The sequence below is a fragment of the Eretmochelys imbricata genome, chromosome 2 (genome assembly GCF_965152235.1).
Source record: "Eretmochelys imbricata isolate rEreImb1 chromosome 2, rEreImb1.hap1, whole genome shotgun sequence".
Lineage (NCBI taxonomy): Eukaryota > Metazoa > Chordata > Testudines > Cheloniidae > Eretmochelys > Eretmochelys imbricata.
In genome coordinates this window covers 227,995,500-228,014,434 of record NC_135573.1, presented here as the reverse complement: position 1 = coordinate 228,014,434, position 18,935 = coordinate 227,995,500, and the positions used below count along the sequence as shown (strand labels likewise).

Below are 18,935 nucleotides of genomic sequence, written 5' to 3'. Positions count from 1 at the left end.
AATTACACACTGCTTGTACAAATCTAAAAATCATAACTTTAAAGAGTGCTGTTTTTCCCATGATGAGTCATGTCTTTAAAACTGTCACTTTTAATTACTGACTCTTTCATTTGTTTGGGTGGGGGGGAGGGGAATGGATGGACACTTTAATGACTGTCTCGATTAGGTCCACTACAAAAAATAACAGACATTTAAATCATCCTTTCAAAATGTTACTCACAAAACATTTGTGTTTTCCTAGTTCTCCACTGGCATCCGATTTTCTGTTCAGCATTTTGAAAATGCCGATTTCAGCATCAAGTTTGAACTGCAAGTAAAAAGGTTAGATTATTTTACCAAGTACACAATGGTTTATACTCTAAATATCTATCCATATTTCAAAACTAGTGCTAAGAAGATCCATTGTAACTCTACAATGGATGTAATTATTCTATGGCATTTCCTTTTGCAGCTGTTTTCTAGAGGATTCTAAAACTGGTACAGACCACTCTGTTGCCTTTTAGCTAAATCAGCTACAGGAACATGTTGAGGGTTTTTCATCTGTCAAAATTCATTTCTTCTGGTTGTGGTCAGTGGTTCCTTGGGTGCCAGCTTTATGGAATTTAAACTTGATATTCCCCTTCAGAATTACTTGAAACACATAATTAGGCACAACAGAATTCAATTATATATATTATCCAATCAAAATGTGTGTGTGTGTGTATATGTATGTATATATAAATAAAATGTTGATTGGAACATATTGAAGTTTGTTTTTAAGCATTTCTTCCCATTTGTTTTTTATTTTTAAATTTTCACAGTTGTGGGAAATTATGGGGAGGTCAGACTGGAGGAGTGGTCAGACAATAATTATTTAATGACAGTAGATTCTGAAATTCAAAAAGTAAAAGCTTTATAACCATTAAAACACAATTGCATATTTTGGCATGTGATCTTGACAAAGTAAATGTTTTAAAATCAAACTCTAATAAGTTCTCAAGCAGCATTTTTATTGCCAAACTAAATTTTCATTACTATTGATGGAAATATTTCTTTCATTGCTTGTGTTTGTGCTGAGTGATAAAATCTGATCCTTCCAAGCCTAAATATAATCCAAGTTTTAGAAACACATCCTGATGCAGAAAAAAAAAATAAAAAAGACCGGCTTCTCCCTTATGCCCGTCTTAAAAAATAGAAAGTCCACAATTGGAGGTGGTCTGATTTTTTAGCAATAAAATGCTGTAATTGAAAAAGGCCTTTTTCCAACAAAATTATTATTGAAAAACTTTACTTTTCTAAATTTTTCATTTTCCATGAAATTTGTTGTTGATATTTTTATATTTTTTGTAATTGAAATTATAAAAATAATTGTTTAGTGAAAATTGGAAAATAAAAATCTTGATAACTAGAACTAGTTAGAAATGTTGACAGTTTTCCATCAAAGGCAAACCGTTTTGCAGAAACATGTAAATCTTGATTAAATTTAAGGGGGAAAGTCAAAATTATTCGTTTCAGCTTTCTCACTTCATTTAGATAATGTCAAAACTTTCTGATAAAGTAAAAACATTTAGCTTAGACTACCATTTTGATTTATTTAGGTTAGACTTACATTCATTTTTTAAATATTATATGTGTTGTTTTTAATATTTTAACATAATATAACATTCAAAACAAAATGATTCAGTGCTCCCAAATAAAACAAAAGTCATAATTTTTGATTTGCAGGAAATTTTGAGATTTCAGATTTTTGTTCCAATTTGGAATGAGAATTTTTCAGAACTTTGGAATGTCCCATGTAACAGAAATTCCAGTCTCTGACCAGCTCTCTCAATAACCATTTTGATAAGAGTTAGGAGAAAAGTTACAATTTTAAAAAATTGGCAAAAAAGAAAACAGGGTCTAACTTGAACCACATGAAATTTTTGGGGGAGCGGGGAAGAGAAGTCAAAGTTTTTCTACTAGCTGTAGCCACAATGATGTGGCTGAACTGCTAATAATAAATGTCCCTCTGCTGCAGTGCTTCAGGCCACAACATGCCATCCCATCCTTCCCTGCCCCCCAGTATGGAAATAGAGTTGATTAGGAGCAGTGGCAGAAGCACATACAGTACAGTTTTTCAAAGGCTGGCAGATCTCCTACTGCAGTGTTTCCCAAACTTGGGACACCACTTGTTCAGGGAAAGCTCCTGGCGGGCTGGGCCGGTTTGTTTACCTGCCGCGTCTGCAGGTTCGACCGATCGCGGCTCCCACTGGCCATGGTTCGCCACTGCAGGCCAATGGGGGCTGCGGGAAGCGGCGCCCGGAGAAGCAGCGTGGGCCAAGGGACATACCAGCCGCCGCTTCCTGCAGCCCCCATTGGCCTGCAGAGGCGAACCGCAGCCAGTGGGAGCCGCGATCAGCCGAACCTGCGGATGCTGCAGGTAAACAAACAAGCCCAGCCCACCGGGGCTTTCCCTGAACAAGCAGCATCCAAAGTTTGGGAAACACTGTCCTACTGCATCTGTGCTCATCAAATCACCAGCCAGAGTTCTCCCTGAGGTGTCTCCTTGCTCTACCCTCGTTGATTTGCCAGTCTCTGGCCTTTAATGAGTGTCTTGATCATGTTCACTACAATAAATAGCACAGATATTGTTTAAATCATCATTTCAAAATGTTCCTCACAGCAGGAAGGACTCAGAGATAAACACCTAAACAGGGAAAAGGCAGAAAGGCACATGCAGGGCTTGATTTTCTCCAGAGAACATAGAGAGGTGTCTCATGCTCCAGCCCTCCCTCAGTCATCCTGCCTGGGCACAGGGGCAATTTTAACTTGAGGGTGATGCTTCCTGGTTGCCCCACTGGTGGAGAATGCCCAGGAAATGTGCTAGATCAGTGCATCACCTGACAGCCTTGGTCATAGTCCTATTCATTCAACACCTCATAGAATTAGTTGCACCAGTTGGCTGTAAGCTGCCTAGCAGAGGAGGCATCATGGGCATATGCCCCATGATAACATTCACCCCTTCCACCCATCAGACTTGGCTTCACTAGGGCACTGACCTTTGCATTATCCTGGCCGAGACCAGTGTAGAACCCAGAGGTGAATCACACTGACTACTCAGGGAAGGGGAACGAAGGAAAAAGAAAGGTGCATGCCATGTGCATACAGTGAAAGGTGCTTGGGAATTTGTAGAACCATTTGGTATGTGAGCCAAATGGAAATTTAGTTTCAGTATATGTGTCAGTCAGGTGAAAGGTGATGACTATATTTAAATTTAAAAATACAATGCCTACCCATGGCTCATGGAACCCTAACATCAGTGAAAAACATGGGTTCTCATATGAGGTGGAGGTTTCTGACCATCCTCCCTCTTCATATGGCTAGATTAGATAGAGGTTCTGATGCTTAAAACCTGAAAACCTCTATTCCAAACAAATCCAAATTCTTAGGGAATCTAGACAATTTATATTCCTTTAACGGGTATGATGCATTCAGTTACAGGAGGAGAAACTGTTTAGAAATATTAGGTAGAAAAGTTCTGTTTCCAAACATTGAGATTAAAATGCTGCACAGCTCCCCCCACTCTGTCTAAAAAAAAAATCATTATTTTATCCTCTTGCTGTAGTGTAAGTGCACCTTGCTGTACTTAGAGACTACTTTGTGTGTTCCTTCCACAGCAGCAGTCAAGCTTATGCGCATTCTAAATGTTAAGTAGTATTTCTACTTCCTTAATGAAAGGATAAAACAATCATAAAAAAAACAAGGAAACAGGAAACCATGTGAAGCAAAAGTAAATGACCTAACAGGAAAAGAAGACTAAGCATAAAACTTGTTTGGCTTGGATACGTGTTTCAGCATGAGTAGTTTTTCCATAGGAAACCAATCATTAATTTGCTCCAAAATAATATGCAAAAAATAAATATTTCTACATACCAAACGGGTAACGGTAGCTCACGGAAAACAACAAGGGAAGCTTTGCTTATGGGAAGAGGCCAGGGAACTAGTATTGTCTGTCAAATGTAGTTCCTTTTTTAATATGAATTCTGTTAGGTACAGATAGTTTCCTTAGATATCTGTACAGAGAGGTGTGCAATGCATATCAGTATATAGACTTCTTTATTTAAAATACTAGCATAATGAGAAAATATCATGAACCTCAAAGAAAACGTATCAGTGACCCAAATATTGGACCATAATCTGATGCTGTGTAGTCGGAGCATGTGAACTGTATGGAAATTACTGCCCTTGTGGGAATTGGAGTGCATTTTATCATAACAAATTAATGTTATAATCACCTTTGTATTGACAAGGAAATTAAAATTTTAACTTTAACTACAGTCCCCAAGCTGCTTTCCATGGCTGCAAGGAAATGACAGGACTAAATCAAAAACTAAACTGATATTTTGAAATGCACCAGTTTACAAACAAATTAAAGTTGCCTCTAATTTAGTAATTTGGACCCAGAAGCTCTGGATCAAAACAGAATTGCCCTATTACTTCTCAGTAGTTAGGCAATTAGAATTCTGTCCTGTTCAAAATGTTTCCATTTAACTGATGCTACGCAGATGTGATAACAGTAAACTATGACAGCAATAGAGGCTCAAACTCCAGTGGAAAGGGGCCCTCTAGGCTTGCTTGGAAATGCTCAAAACCTCACTAACATTAGTCTCACGATGAAAATGAGTTTAAAAATCTCTAAATATTTATATTGCATATGTATATGGTCTTGATCCCACAAATCCTTCCTCACATGGATAGTCCCCAATCTTATGATCAGTCATATTAAAGTGAAAACGACTACATGCACTAGGGAGGGTTTGTAGGATGATAAGGCCTAAATATTTGTTTATAGAAAAGTGAGAGAATCGGGCCTTCAATCTGGGGCTTCATTTTTATTGCTGGGTGAGATCTGGGATAGAAAGACTGAGGAAAAATGTAGTTCATTTCAATGATAGTTTTTCCCTGAGGGATTTCATTTAATCTTATCATTCTTCATACTCACAAGTTTGGAGAGCCTTAAAAGCCAAACAGTATCAGAGGACAGCTTGTTAGTTAGCCTTGCCATGTTTTCATGCACAAAACTATTCTTGATTTTACTGGGATTTCCCTACACAGACAGATGCAAAATCAGACCAGACAGTTTACATATAACCCAGCCAAAAATATTCTCTAAGTAATTGTTCTTTTGTGTCATAACCAGATCACAAGATTTTCTAAAAGAAGACTGATTTCATTGTATTACTAAAACATGGGATGAGATCAATTGTTACAGTAGAACCCCTATTTTATTAACTAATTGGGGACTGAGGAGTTCATATGATCAAAAATTTCATAAAATTGAACACCTACTTACAGTAGGTGTGATGCATACAATAATTTATTAATCATTTGGTGACAGGGTACATAACAAATGGTAATAAAAGAATACAGCATGCCTGATTTTTCTTTGAAATAATTCCATCTTTTCTTTACCGCCAAATCTCTCCGTATGTTCAAACCTGCACATCAGCTTGAATGTGGGCGAAAGGACTGAAGTCACGTTCGGCTGCAGGAAGATGAGATGACTTGGGCGGCAGAAAAATGATTCATATAAGTGTTCATTCATAAGACAGTTCATAAAATTGAGGTCCTGCTGTATATAGTAGGAAATGAAATAAGAATTGCCTATAATGCTCAACAGAAACAAATTAATTTTTTGTTGAGTCATAGCAGGTTCTTTGAAATACACCCCATATATATATATAGAGAGAGAGAGAGTACATATACTATACATTAATATATTTATATCCATGTGTTTGCATGCTTGCATATAATGATTATTAATTTTTCTAGGTTCTAAAGTCAGTGATATAACATTTCCAATAGTAGTCTGTTCTCATTAGTTAATGGTGGACACTAGCATGAAATTGAATTCTGAAGTGTCAGAGTTAGTATTAAATGATTGTTTTTCTAATTTTGTACTTGAAACCTAACTAACCTGTGTGCAAATCTATTCTAGTTCTAATAAAGTTAATCCCACCAGCAATGTGGTTAACCTTCAAATCAACATCAGTGCTGTGGCTCAAGTACAGATCATAGGGTAAGCACTTCAGTATTTCAATTCATACTTGCAACCAATGTACATTTTTTCAATGAATCTTTATATGACTGTATATTATTTATGGCCCAATCCTGCAAGGTCTTTTAAGTGCAGAACTCTCCCTGATTTCAGGAGAATACCACACACACAAGCATTGCAGGATGGGGGCTTTAGGTCCTGTCGTGTGGAGGAAATGGGCTCTGTGCCCACACCGAGCCCTATTGTCTTCATATATTCAATTGTGTACGCACATAAAAACTGCAGGTTCAGTTCTGGAGTCTGAAATTATCATAATTAATGACAACAAGAAATTTGGAAGGGTTATTAAACCTTTTGTTTCAGGATATAAATAAACTATCAGGATGAATCTATTGTGTGTGTGTGGGTGGGGGAGGAGATTAACACACATCTGCCTACTGCAGGGTTCTTACATTTTCCTCTGAACCAGCTGTGGGATAGTGGGCTAGATGGGGCCTTTGGTGTGATCCAGACTGGTAATTATTACATTTTTATATCCTCAAATATTTGGAAACTGAAAAAGGCAAGAAGCAAGAGGCCCTGTTCAAAACAGTTAATCTAGAGAGCTTTCCACTTTGGTCCTGAACAGTGTTAATGATTTAGCATGCACAAGGTTAATTATCGCTTGGACAGTTGTATGCTGTTGCTGATATCTAAACTAGACCCAATACATAAAAAGCAAGTACTCTATTACTGTTTATGTGTCTAGCACCCTAAAGCATCCCAAGTACCTCACAGATCATAGAGAAGACATGGTCCCTGCTCCAAAGAACAACAATTTAAGATGATCTATCTCAGAGTTTTCTGTAGCCCTTTACCCTAGTATCTCTCTGACCAATATATGCTGGTCTTAAAATTATATAAATCACATTATCAGTATGTATTATTGATACCACATATATTAATATGCATTAAGCACACAATATCAATATAACATATAATTTCTAATACTTATATTGCCTGAATTGGCCTTTGTCTTGTATAATTCTGAGAGAGACAAGGCAAGTGAGTAATATCTTTTATCGGACCAACTTATGTTGGTGGAAGGCACTGCAAACTATGGTTTTATAATCCTGTTCACTGAGGCTAAGTATCCCATAAGACTTTGCTAAACTGAAGTAATCTTTGGCATTAGAAAATAACAAACTTGTCTAAGGCAAAATTTGTTAACCTTTTACCCTGGAACAAGCTAGGGAGGTACTTTCACACACATGCTAGTATCCAAAACAAAGATAAGGAAAGGTACAGAACAACAATTTATGGAACAGAGATGAACTGATGGGTTGGATTTTAGTAACACGTAAAAAGTCTTATAACTTATAAAATCATCCCATAAATACTCCTAGCTGAAATGTGTATCTTTGGGAGCAAACATTCTGTGTAAGGTGAATTTAACAACAATGCATGAGACTGCTTCCCAGAAACTGGTATCATATTGAACTTTTCTTCCTGTACTACTATTGAATTTTAGCAATAAACCTGACTGACATTGGTTATTTGGTCTCCTGAATGTATTTCATACCTAACCAAAGTGTGGTTAAGCAATTGGCTATGTAATTTATCAACAATCTAAGTGCTTCCCAGCTAACAGCAAAAAGAAGACTAAAGGAAAGGGGGTTATTCAAAGTAACATGAGGGGCAAACCAAAGCACATGTGGTCTTCTGTTAAGGGTTACTTTTTTGTAAAACAGTGTTTGTTTTAAGAATGTTCAAGATTAAAGTGAGTTTGCATCATTTTCAGGGATAGTCAGATAGTCATTTTCTGGGATAGATAGAGAGGAAGGGAGTTAGAGAGAAAGAGGTGATATTTTTGGCAAGGTGGTGTTATGGGAGAGGATTTATAGAGACTGAAACAAAGGATGATTGGGAAGACTACATAGAGGGAAGAGAAAGTGGAAATTGAGTATGAGGATTGAGGATGCAGTAAGGAGAAGAAAGCAAGGTGCACTCTGTGTGTGTGTGTGAGAGGGGGGCGGGTGGGGGTTGTCAAGAGTAGGTGATGATGTCAACGAACAGTAAGAGGTTAGAGAGAATGAGTGAACCAATTCAGGTGAAATGTTCAGTAATCATAGCCCTAAAATCATGGGGCTGCAGATTCTGCAGACATTCTTCCCACCCCTGCTGCAGCTGGTGATGGTGAGTGCTTGTGCTCATAGAGGAATCTGTGCCTCCAGAAATATGCTGGACCTGGTGGAGAAGGGCCATGTGGGTGCAGCATGGCCTTTGGGGCCTGATGCCCTGGAGGTGCTGGTGCTGGTTCAGTGGCAGCCAAGGAAGCAAGTGGGACTGAGCATGTGCTGAAGTGCTTAGCTGAACCAGGGATAAAATAAAGATATAAACTGGCAACAGAGCTGGTTGAAAACGTTGCTATTTTGAGGGCAGGGATCTTCCCTATTAAAGTGCCTCCTGTTTTTCAGTGATGACTCTAACATGCTGGGTGCATCCACAGATTACTCTTCTGTGGGCTCTTACTTGTCTCTACTGTAATGCTTTTTCTACACTGCAATATGCATGTCTTTTGATGAAAATCTATGTAAACAGATAAACAGCTGGGCCTGGGCATTTGGAAAACCAACATCAAATATTAGAGAATGTACCCCAAAATAGGCCTTAGGGACAGGTGACCTGGGTTGCTGCCCCGGGTGCTGAAAAGTAGGGTGTGTAACAGACATGAGAATTGTTTCATATAAGGACTTGTAGTCAGCACACTCTCTACTTTATGGGCTTGTCCCTTTGCTTTTGGTATTTGCCATAATGTGGTAGATGTGTGAAGAAACATCGCAAGGTCTTTGCCAGAGAGATTTTGCTAATTAAGGAACTGAACCTCAGGGAAGCTAACCACCCCAACTCTCAGGAAACTGGGGGAGTGGAGAGAGAAATAATTGAATATTTTATTAAGGAAGTTTGACAAAATGCATCATATTATTTGCTGAATATATATGTGAGTTATTCTGCCACATCTGAGGTAGGGAAAATATCTTCATCAAATAATTTATTAAAACAAATGAAGAATTGTCATGCTTCCTGTTGGAGTTTAGTAATGCTGTTTGTCATTTTTTTTCTTTAAGATATCCATGTTTCAGTGACTATTCATGTGATTTCCACTTGCTTCTAGCCAAGCCTCTGGCAGAGAACACCATAGGAAGGGAGTCAGTTAGTATGGGAAGACTTGCTGCAGGCAGAAGTTTCTTAACAAGGATTAGATTACTGCACATCCACAGTGGTCTGTAAATGTTTCTCAGGGTATGTCTGCACTTTGAGCCAGTGGTGTGAAGTCCAGTACGAGGAGATTCCCATGCTAGCTCTGCTCAAGCTCATGTGCCAAAAATAAGAGTGTAGCTGCAGCAACAGAAGGGGCTAGCTCCCCGAAAATATACCTAGTGTTGTGGAAAGTGCACCTCCACCTCGAAGTGTAGACTTACCCTCATTGGTTAAAGTTACATATGTGGAAACCACACCCACACGCAGCCTTGGCTACACATATCTGTAAAATTTGAAGGGCATTATTTGGAAGACAACTGCCTGGATTTATCATGCGGTGTTATGCTGAAAGTTTCCATTCTAGTGGTTTTAGTTTTTGAAACATGGTCTAGTGAACATACCAATTACTATATTTAATAAGAATAACTTGTGGTTTTGAGACTCATTAGATAGCTAAACAACTGGCAGCTATTTGTGTGTATACATTTTTACGTATCTTCCATTGAAATCAGGGGCAAATGTAAAATCTGATACACAAGAGTCATCGTGTGTGTTTGAGGTATCCTTTCAGTGTTGTGGGTTCTGCAGTCATTGCAAAGCTATGAATGTTATTTCACCAGGGATAGATATATCCTTTAACTGGTTTTGGAATAGAATGTGTAAAGGAACAGAACAAAAAGGAATTTAATGATACAAAATGTAAGAGGTGTTTGTAGCATTTCATGGCATTTGGAATACTTGGTGGTGAACTGATAGGCATTTCATACAATGGTACTTCTGTTGTAGCATGTCATTAGTAACTTGTGGCAAACCACAACCTAGGTGGCATATCACCAAAAATAAAAGCCAGCACATTACATCCCTTTCCTTTCACTTGAAAGCATATCACATTCTCATCAATCAGTTATTTATGGTCCTATGAGACCTTGCCTATTCATAGTGCTTTGAATAAATGCAATGGTTAAATAATCCTGTGAAATTCCATTAGTTTACAAAATAAGAAACAACCAAACTTACTTTGAATATACAGCTCTGAATAGCAACCAGTGTATATCTTAACAGCTGGATTTTTTTTCTTTTTGGAGGAAGAGTACCACCCCAACTAACAAAAAATGCTTTATAAACTCCTGGCAGAAACTCATTATGCAAAATTGCACTTTTCCCCCCCAAGACAAGTACTCAGATTATCATTTTTATTCAGACTTCTCTTTGTATGTATAAAATGGTACCTTTACTAACAGGCTAGGTCTGTGAAAAGGCAAATTGGTTCTTTTTGAGAAAGAAAAATGCATTTTGAAAGTATAAGAAAAATTGAAATATTACTATACCTGGTTTGATTTGAAATGTACCCTTCCTTTACTGGTTTATTATGCAGGCAATAAGTGTATATGTAGCACAGCTTGCCTGGTATAGCTTCAGACCCTGCTGCTGTCCCAGTTTGCCTTTGCTAATAGTCTCTCTTCTGGGTTTAAAGCCCTTTATCAGCCCAGAGCTAGAGCTGCTCATCCTGTGCAGGTCTCCCTCCCAGGCCTTCTGCCTGGAAGCTCTGGAGAGTTCTCACCTGCCCTCTTCCCAGCAGCTCCCTCCCCAAACCTTCTTAGCTGGCTTCTGCTCCCTGAAGCCTGGCTCTCTGCCTGGGAACTAAGGAGAGACTCTCTGAATTCAGCCTTGTTGAACTCCAGGTTGCTTTTACATTCCCCAGAAGGCGTGGTCCAGTTCCAAACTACTCCCTGTCATGTGGACCCTGGTGTCATTCATTTCACCTGAGGAGGTGGGCTAAGCCTGCCACAAGTGAGGCTGAACCGAACCCCTTTCAGGGCCAGCTTGCCCGGTGATGGTTGGTACACAATTGTGTGTGACTTCTATAGCTTTAATAAAAAGTAAAATACGTGATTTCTTTCATTGTCATAAGAAAGTGTTACAGAAATAAAGTGACAGCAGTATAGAGTAAATTTGGTGACTTTCGTTTAAATATTCAGTCTCATACCAATTTTTCTTTTAAAATTCAGTATTTTGTAGTAGACAGGACTGTGTAAATCAACATTTTAAATTAAATATGGCGATATGAAAAGCTTTTTTCCATAAAATATGAAATATTACCTAAGAGAAACATCCAAAGAATGGTGAAATGAGAGTGACCAAATTATCCTGATGATTGAGGTCATAGGTCAAATCCAAATTCTTATTGTACATTTTGGGCAAATTGCCTTTCAAAAGACTTTACCTATTTTATTTTATTAGTGTTTCTGTGGGTCTGATTCCCCCATCTTCTACTCCTAACAGTTTAGTAGGAGTCCTTAGACAATACGTTATTCAAACATTCAGATTTCTAAATTAAATACAAAATAAAATTAATCGAAATGTAGAGATAAATACCCTTCAAATTAACCTGATTTACTTCATTTATTATAAAAATAGCAGCCATCCCAAGCATCCATTGTAAAGTTTATTTTAATAGATTTTACACGCCCCGTATTCTTTTATTTTAAAATAATTGTAACTGAATGTCCAAATTTATATTTTTTAAATTGTTTCTGTTGATGAGAAGAAAACTGCATGAGGAATTGAATAGGAAACACAGGTTTTTAAAGCCTTCTCTTTTTTATTTATAGCACAGCCAGTGTTTTGCAATATTTTAGTGGTTCCTTAAAGTGACATGTGTCAGGGCTTTGTTTCCTAATCTCCGAAGAAGCATTAAAACAGAGACTACTACTGGAAGAAAAGCAATTTGTGAAATTTAACAGATTAGAGCCAAGCACCTAATTTAAAATTCTCTTACTTTTTAAAAATATATATTAATTTTATGTGTCTTATTTGGCTTTAGTTTATGAATGTGGCTTCTGGTATCCTTGCTTTTGTGAGTTGATGGCCTTTTTACAGCCCGAGGGAATATCCAGAATTACCAATATAGTACAGGCTTGCCTTAACATTGTGAAGTCACAGTGTTAGCTGTTCTTTCCCTGTTTCCAAACTACTCCAGATGCTCTCCACTTCTTCTTATCCAATATTCCTTTATTTTCTGCTATATTCTGCAGCAAAATTTCTGTCAGATATTTCAGTGATTGTGCATGACATTAGAACTGGAAACAGAAACCTTTTTTTCTTCCAAAGACATTTTAAAATGTCAGCAGTTGCAACAAAAATACTGGTTCTTCTAGGAACAACCTGCTCCTATGGTTCTGCATTCTGTGTTGAGATTCAAGAGAAAGCTATTTTTAAGATCAGTGGTTAGAAAGCCATGATTGTTATGTTATATACTTAATCAAACATTAACCTAGATGAATAATTCATTTGTGATTTAAATTTTTTACAACATGCTGTTGGCCCAAACATGAATTTCCAGCTCTGAGAGACAACACATTTAAACATGACACCCCTCCTCAAAGCTGCATAATCTTAAAATTAGTACCAAGTGGGTTTTACAGCAAAACTGCAATCAATGTTAACTGCAGCAATGAAGGGGTAATATTTAATTTGATTATTTATTATTTTAACACAAACCTACTTCTGTTTCAGGCAGTATTGTCGGATGTCCGTTGCAGGATGTACTGACCAGAACTCACATAATGAGCTAGAAGAGAATCTTGGGCTGTGACAGTTTAAGATCTCATAGGCTAAACTGGGTTAAAGTTAGTGACTGGATGGGAGGCCTCCAAGGAACTTGCAGGTGCTGCAGGAAATAGTATTTGTGATTTAGATAGGAATTTTAAAAGAATTAACACTACTCAGCCTTTTCTGAGATGGTAGGAAGGAGAATTAAATAGGAGGCTAGAAGAAAGTTGTGAAGTTCTAATTTACTTTGGGATGGAGATGCAAAGAAGGTAGAAAAGCATCTGATCCAGGTGCTTAGTTTCATTATGTACTATGTCCTTTTCTCTTAACCCTTGTTTACTGATTGTATGATGCTCTAACATTTTGGATAATTGCGATGAATGTTACTGTTTTTGAACCAAAAAGAGGAAGATGATCCAGTGTTTAGGACACTAGCCAGAGCTGAGGCACACTGGATACAATTCTTTGCTGCACAACAGACTTTCTGTGACCCTAGGCAAGTTGCACATCTTAAAATGGGAATAATAGTACTTCCTTACCTCACAAGGGTGTTGCAAGGATAAATACATTGAAGATTGTGAGGCACTCTGATACTACAAGAAGGGAAGCCAAATAAGTACCTAAGACAGATAAAATTAATTAAAAAGGAAGTAGAATGTAAAATTCTAGACTCTGGAAACTCTGGATGAGGATGAGAAGAAAAACCTGAAGTTTTTGTGTAGAGCACTAACCTGAGTTTATTGCATTGAGTGATGCCTTCAGAGAGCAGAGTGAGGAGTATGCTATAAATACCTAGACAGATAGCACTCTTTCCTCCAAGTCAACAGAGAATCAGTCCTCTAATGGTTGGGTGCAACATGTGGCTGGAGGGTGCCATCCTTCAGATGAGATGTAAGGCTGAGATATGACCATTAGTGCTCATTAAAGAGTCTATTGCACTTTTTGGAAGTGTTGTCCAATTCACCTAGCATAATTCTAGTGACCATTCGGCCTATCTAAAACGTATTTGTAGTTTCAACTGGATAAAGTAGTCTTAACTTTGTTAAAGGTAGTATATCTGCTGATAACATAGCAGATAAATCTGCAAGTGACATATTAAACCTTTTTATATATTGCAGTGTGTCTCATCCTCCACAAATTGTTTTGCCACTTCACAACTGGGAGCCTAAAGATGAGCCCACCAAAGAAGAGGATGTCGGCCCTTTAGTAGAACACATATATGAGGTATAATTTGAAGGCATTTAGCTTCTTAAAGGTCTGATTCTGCTCCATTGAGTTCATTTGGAGTTTGGTCATTGTCATCATCTGGAGCTGGATACAAGTCTTAATGCAAATATTGTTACTCTAGACGTTCGTCCAAATTCAGTCCTGGAGTAACCAGGCACAACTCCTGTGGTTTAGTGAGAGAGGCACCAGTTTATGCCAGGGCAGGATTTAGTTCCTGGTCATTAAGGAATTCTAAACACATTTGATGTTTACTAAATACTAACCAGGAAGCTGTGGACCAGATCCAAAGCACATTAAAGTGAACGCTGAGTTTTTCCATTGACTGCAATGGGTTTTTGAGCAGGCCCTATGAGAACTATGAAACTGATAAAATATGTTGCCTTTAAAATGTAAGTAACTCCAAAAATCACAGCAACTTAAATGCAACAACATGTTCTCTGCTCTCCAAGTGAAAGATGTGTAGCTTCCAAAAGAACAACAAAAAACTTCACAAGTATACACAAGGAGGCTTTGTGTATTAATATTTTGAAGTGTACGTCTTTCCATCATGTGTTTTTTCTTCTGGAGATATGCTGATTGAAAAGAAAAGGGGTTCATGTTCAAAACAAGTACTTTTAATGAACTAGGCTGAATACAGACCGTGTTTTGAATTTGATAGATGACCTTCTGCAAGGGGGTGAAACAAAGTGCTTCACTTACGGTTACAATTCACAAGCCAGTAGTCAGGAAAGGATAGGCAATTTGAAACAGAGAAGGAACCACTAAACTTAAACAAAATTATATGGTTAAAATTTGCAAGCCAAATACTGAAGTTAAATTAATCAGAGATATCAACCTATGAACAAAATAAAGTGTTATGTTATAATTTTACAGCTTAACATGTTTCTACAACTTGTAATAAGGATCTTCATGTTACCCCACTTGGGCTCTGATGCAGCAGTGCACTGAAACATGTACGTAACTTTCAGCACATTTGTAGTCCCATTGAATAAGGAATCCCCTATGGTTTAGTCACAAATAAAAAGCTTCACTGAAAAAAAAGTAAGGTTGAAAATGTGTGTCACTGGGTTCCAGTTAAAGCCCAGAAACCAACAGTGCACCTTCTTCACAAAAAAAACTTTTAAAACGTCCCAGAATGAACAGCAAAGCATCCAGCCTATTCCACTCTTACACCAGACCCAATTTACGCCAGCTACCCAAACTTAAAATTGCCCTCACACATTTGTGAAAGTATGTGCTCATGTGAAAAAAAAAATTAGAAGGTTCTCGGTGCATCATTTCTTTTCTGATTTCTTTTTTTACCAAACTTCCCAGAAAAACTCTTTTCTGGGATGTGCTGTGACCTCTTAGATTTCAGGAAGATTTTGGGGAAAGCTGGCTTGAAGAGGTTTGAAAACTGGGTTTTTAATAATGAGGAAGTAGATTGAGCCTTCATTATGAAACAGCTACTGCTGCTCCCTCAAAGGGGGTTAGGTTCTGACACTGATGCAACAGCTATATATTTCCAGTAACGCCGTTGTTGTAAATGAGGACAGAATTTAGCACTTTATTTTCTCATCCCCACTTCGTAGGCAATTGCAGACCTTAGCATCAGAGGTAAAAATACAGGTGAGAAAGCCACTAAGCACTTAATATTGACCGGGACCTAGGAAACCTGTGTGTTATTCCCACCTCTGCTAATGTCCTTCTGGCTGACCCTGAGCAAGTCACTTCACCTCTCTGTGCTTCAGGTTCCCCACCTATAAAATGAGAATAATGATGTTTACCTCTTTTGTAAGGCTCATTGAGATCTCTGGCTGAAAAGTGTTGTAAGGTCTAAATAGATGTTGTTGTTGTTCCTGGCCTTGGAAAGTTGTACATTGATGAGTTTTGTTATTTATTTGACAGCTGTACAATATTGGACCGAGTGCCATCAATGAAACATTACTCCATGTTGGATGGCCTGCATCCAGTCGGGAGGAGTCTCTTCTTTACGTTCTTCATATTCAGACACGTGGACCATTGCAATGTCAAACAAGCTCTGCTATCAATATATTGCAAATAAAGGTAGGATATTTGCTACTGTTTTTTAGCCTTGTCTACATTTTGTTTGCTTTTTTGGACTGCCACGCCACACTGAGCTGAAGGTTTCATTCAGCTGTTCACAATGGCACCCAGATAATTTTCCTAACTTGGAAAATGTCGCTATTTAGAATGTGTAGAACCTGACAAGCTTTGTACTGTGATGTGTGTTAAATCTCTATCCTATTTTTTATCAAGGGACTCTGGTTTCAGTTGCAAGGTTGCAGCCCCAAGAATTAGACACAAGATGATTTTACAATCGGCAACTTTGCTCTCTCTGTTTTTAAGGGGCAATTTTATTACAGCTGTAAATAGACAATGCAGGATTTTGCAGCTCTCGTGAGACCCTGTAAATTCTTGTGCCATTAGTTTGCAAATGCCAGCTCCCAAGAGCTCAATATTTGGGAGATGCTTGCAGATGCTCACATATATCAAGGTGCCTCAGTTTGGCTTATCTCTACATACAGCTGGTTAATACAACATAAAACTGGTTTGTTTATCTAATGCACATTGCACTTTCTGACAAAACTCTGAGTGAATCTCATAACATGCAAGTAGTCTGACTTTTGTGGTTCAAGTTCATAGTTTCACAAGTTTATGAAAATGTTAACAATGGAAAAATATTAGCTCCCTACTACTTTTTAGTTTTTGGACTGAAGACTTTATCATCATACAATTTTTCTTTGGTTTGATAAGACTTTGGCATTTTTGCTGCATCCTAATCTAATGCTAAAAAGTGTATGCATGATTAACTCAGCATAACTGCATCAAATTAAATGATCAGCTACTAGTCAAGATTACTAGCTGCACACTTTCCTTCTCTAAATTAATTTGGATTATTATTGATTGCAGACATAGAAATAAGACTACTTTGTAGAGACTAGAGTCTGACTCTGATTATACTTATATATATGATTGGCTTCATTGGAATTTATATTACAATAGAAACTCAAATTGACTAGTCATACAGAAATGTACAGTAGCAAGATCTAGTGCCTGTCCCCAAAGAGTTTACAATCTAAAAAAAGAAAAAGCAGATAAAGGGTAAATCAGAAAGTCAGAAAACATTCAGGCAAAATGCTCAGAGAATTGTGCCTGGCACACACGTTCTTACTGCCAGCTTTTTAAAAAATATACATGAACTATCCTACCTGCAATTTCCACCTAGCCTTTTTGTTCTGCTAAATAACAAATGAGTAGGATTTCATTCCATCTGTACATGAAAGTGCTACCATAGAGTTTTCTTGTAATTCTGGTAAACTTACCTGGCTATCCAGGTACATTCTCAGCTATGGGGTGCACTCATAGTTCAAGACATTTTTGTCAGATTGATAAGATTATATCATGGACACTTTTAGTTTCCTGCAGTTGTTGAACAGCAAGTTCATATTTGTTTGTAATCAAAAACTACACTCTGATTTTGGGACTATGGTGCCCCGGATGCTGGTCAGCAGTTGACTGAGAATTCTTGTCTATATTCTTCCTGATATTGATGGTCAAAAGACAAGTGTGTGCCTCAGTCACATTACCTGAAAAATAGGGATAATACCCACTGAGGAGTGCTGTGAAGCTTAACAAATTTCTCTTTATGCTTAATAAAGTGTTTTGATATCCTCCAATGGAAGGTGCTATACAAGGGCTATGTTTCAACATCACGTAAATAAGATCACTGATATTGTACAAGATGATCAAATGTTTCTTCCCTAGAAATGAAAATTCTCTCATCTTTTATTCTTCCCCTTCTACTTGCAAATGCTGGAATCATTTAGCAGAACAAAGACTCAAAGTTGCACATCACTACTGCACAAAATTTGAAAAAACCAATTGAGTTCCCGAAATAAAAATCTACAGAATAAGTATTCTGTATTGTACTATACTTGTTATAACATTTATTTCCTTAGTAAGGTTAATTTGAAGAAGCTTTCTGTCCATTTCTTAGACTTAATATTTAGTTTGTGTATGGCATAGTTTATGGACATGCTTTTCTTAGAAATCTTGTTTAATACACATCATATCGGGTATGACTTTACTGCAGTTAGCAATTATTGGGACAGTATAAATAAATAACCTGCAATACATCTCATATTACTTGCCAATTTCATTCAGAATTATTGGTGTATTATAAGTACAGAGAGCAACTCTGAGATAAAACCTGAGGTCCTCACTGAAAGGTGCCTTTAAGATACAAGGCACCAACATCCCAGAGCTGCCTGATGGACAGGCAAAGAGTGACAACTGTGGCAGCTACCGCCACCCCCTTTTAAAGGGCTTTAGAACACTTTCCCTCTATGGCTGGTGGAGATGGAGGGAATCTATTACTCCACGTCCTTCCCAGGCTCCTTTGGCGTGGCCAACATTGCTAGTCCCATGAAGTTCTTGTGCTCAGGTGAGCAAAAGAACTGGGGGTTTAGATTGTAAGCATTTTGGGGCAGGCATCATCCTTTCTATTCAGTCTTTGTACAGCACCTAGCACAATGGGGTCTTAGGGCTGGGATTCCTAGACACTAGTGAAATACTAATACTAACCAGCCCCGGTACTGGGGCACAAATGGCCCCTGAGGAAGGCTTCTTGCACACACAGACACATCTTGCACTCATATCCAGCAGTCAACCATAATAATCTGGCATTAAATTTTTAGCAAGTCTTCACCCATACTCCCACAGAAGTCAGCTCAAATTTCCCTGAATTAAAAACCTTAGAATTTGGTCCATTTGCTTTTAAATACACTATTTTCTTATCAGACCCTAGTGATTGTTTTCACTACTATTAACTACACCACAGTTGCTTGCCATTTTTTAACAAATTGACTGCTTTGTTATTTATATTTCAACTCTAATG

General features: G+C 37.8%; 1 protein-coding gene across 1 annotated transcript in view; it reads left to right on the top strand.

Moving 5' to 3' along the window:
• ITGA8 (integrin subunit alpha 8) overlaps positions 1-18,935 on the top strand; it is a 170,057-nt gene that overhangs the window by 103,445 nt on the left and 47,677 nt on the right. Inside the window, 4 exon segments of the mRNA XM_077809430.1 lie at positions 242-321; positions 5,957-6,037; positions 13,927-14,032; positions 15,923-16,081. Of these exon segments, the coding sequence (XP_077665556.1) occupies positions 242-321; positions 5,957-6,037; positions 13,927-14,032; positions 15,923-16,081 (426 nt within the window).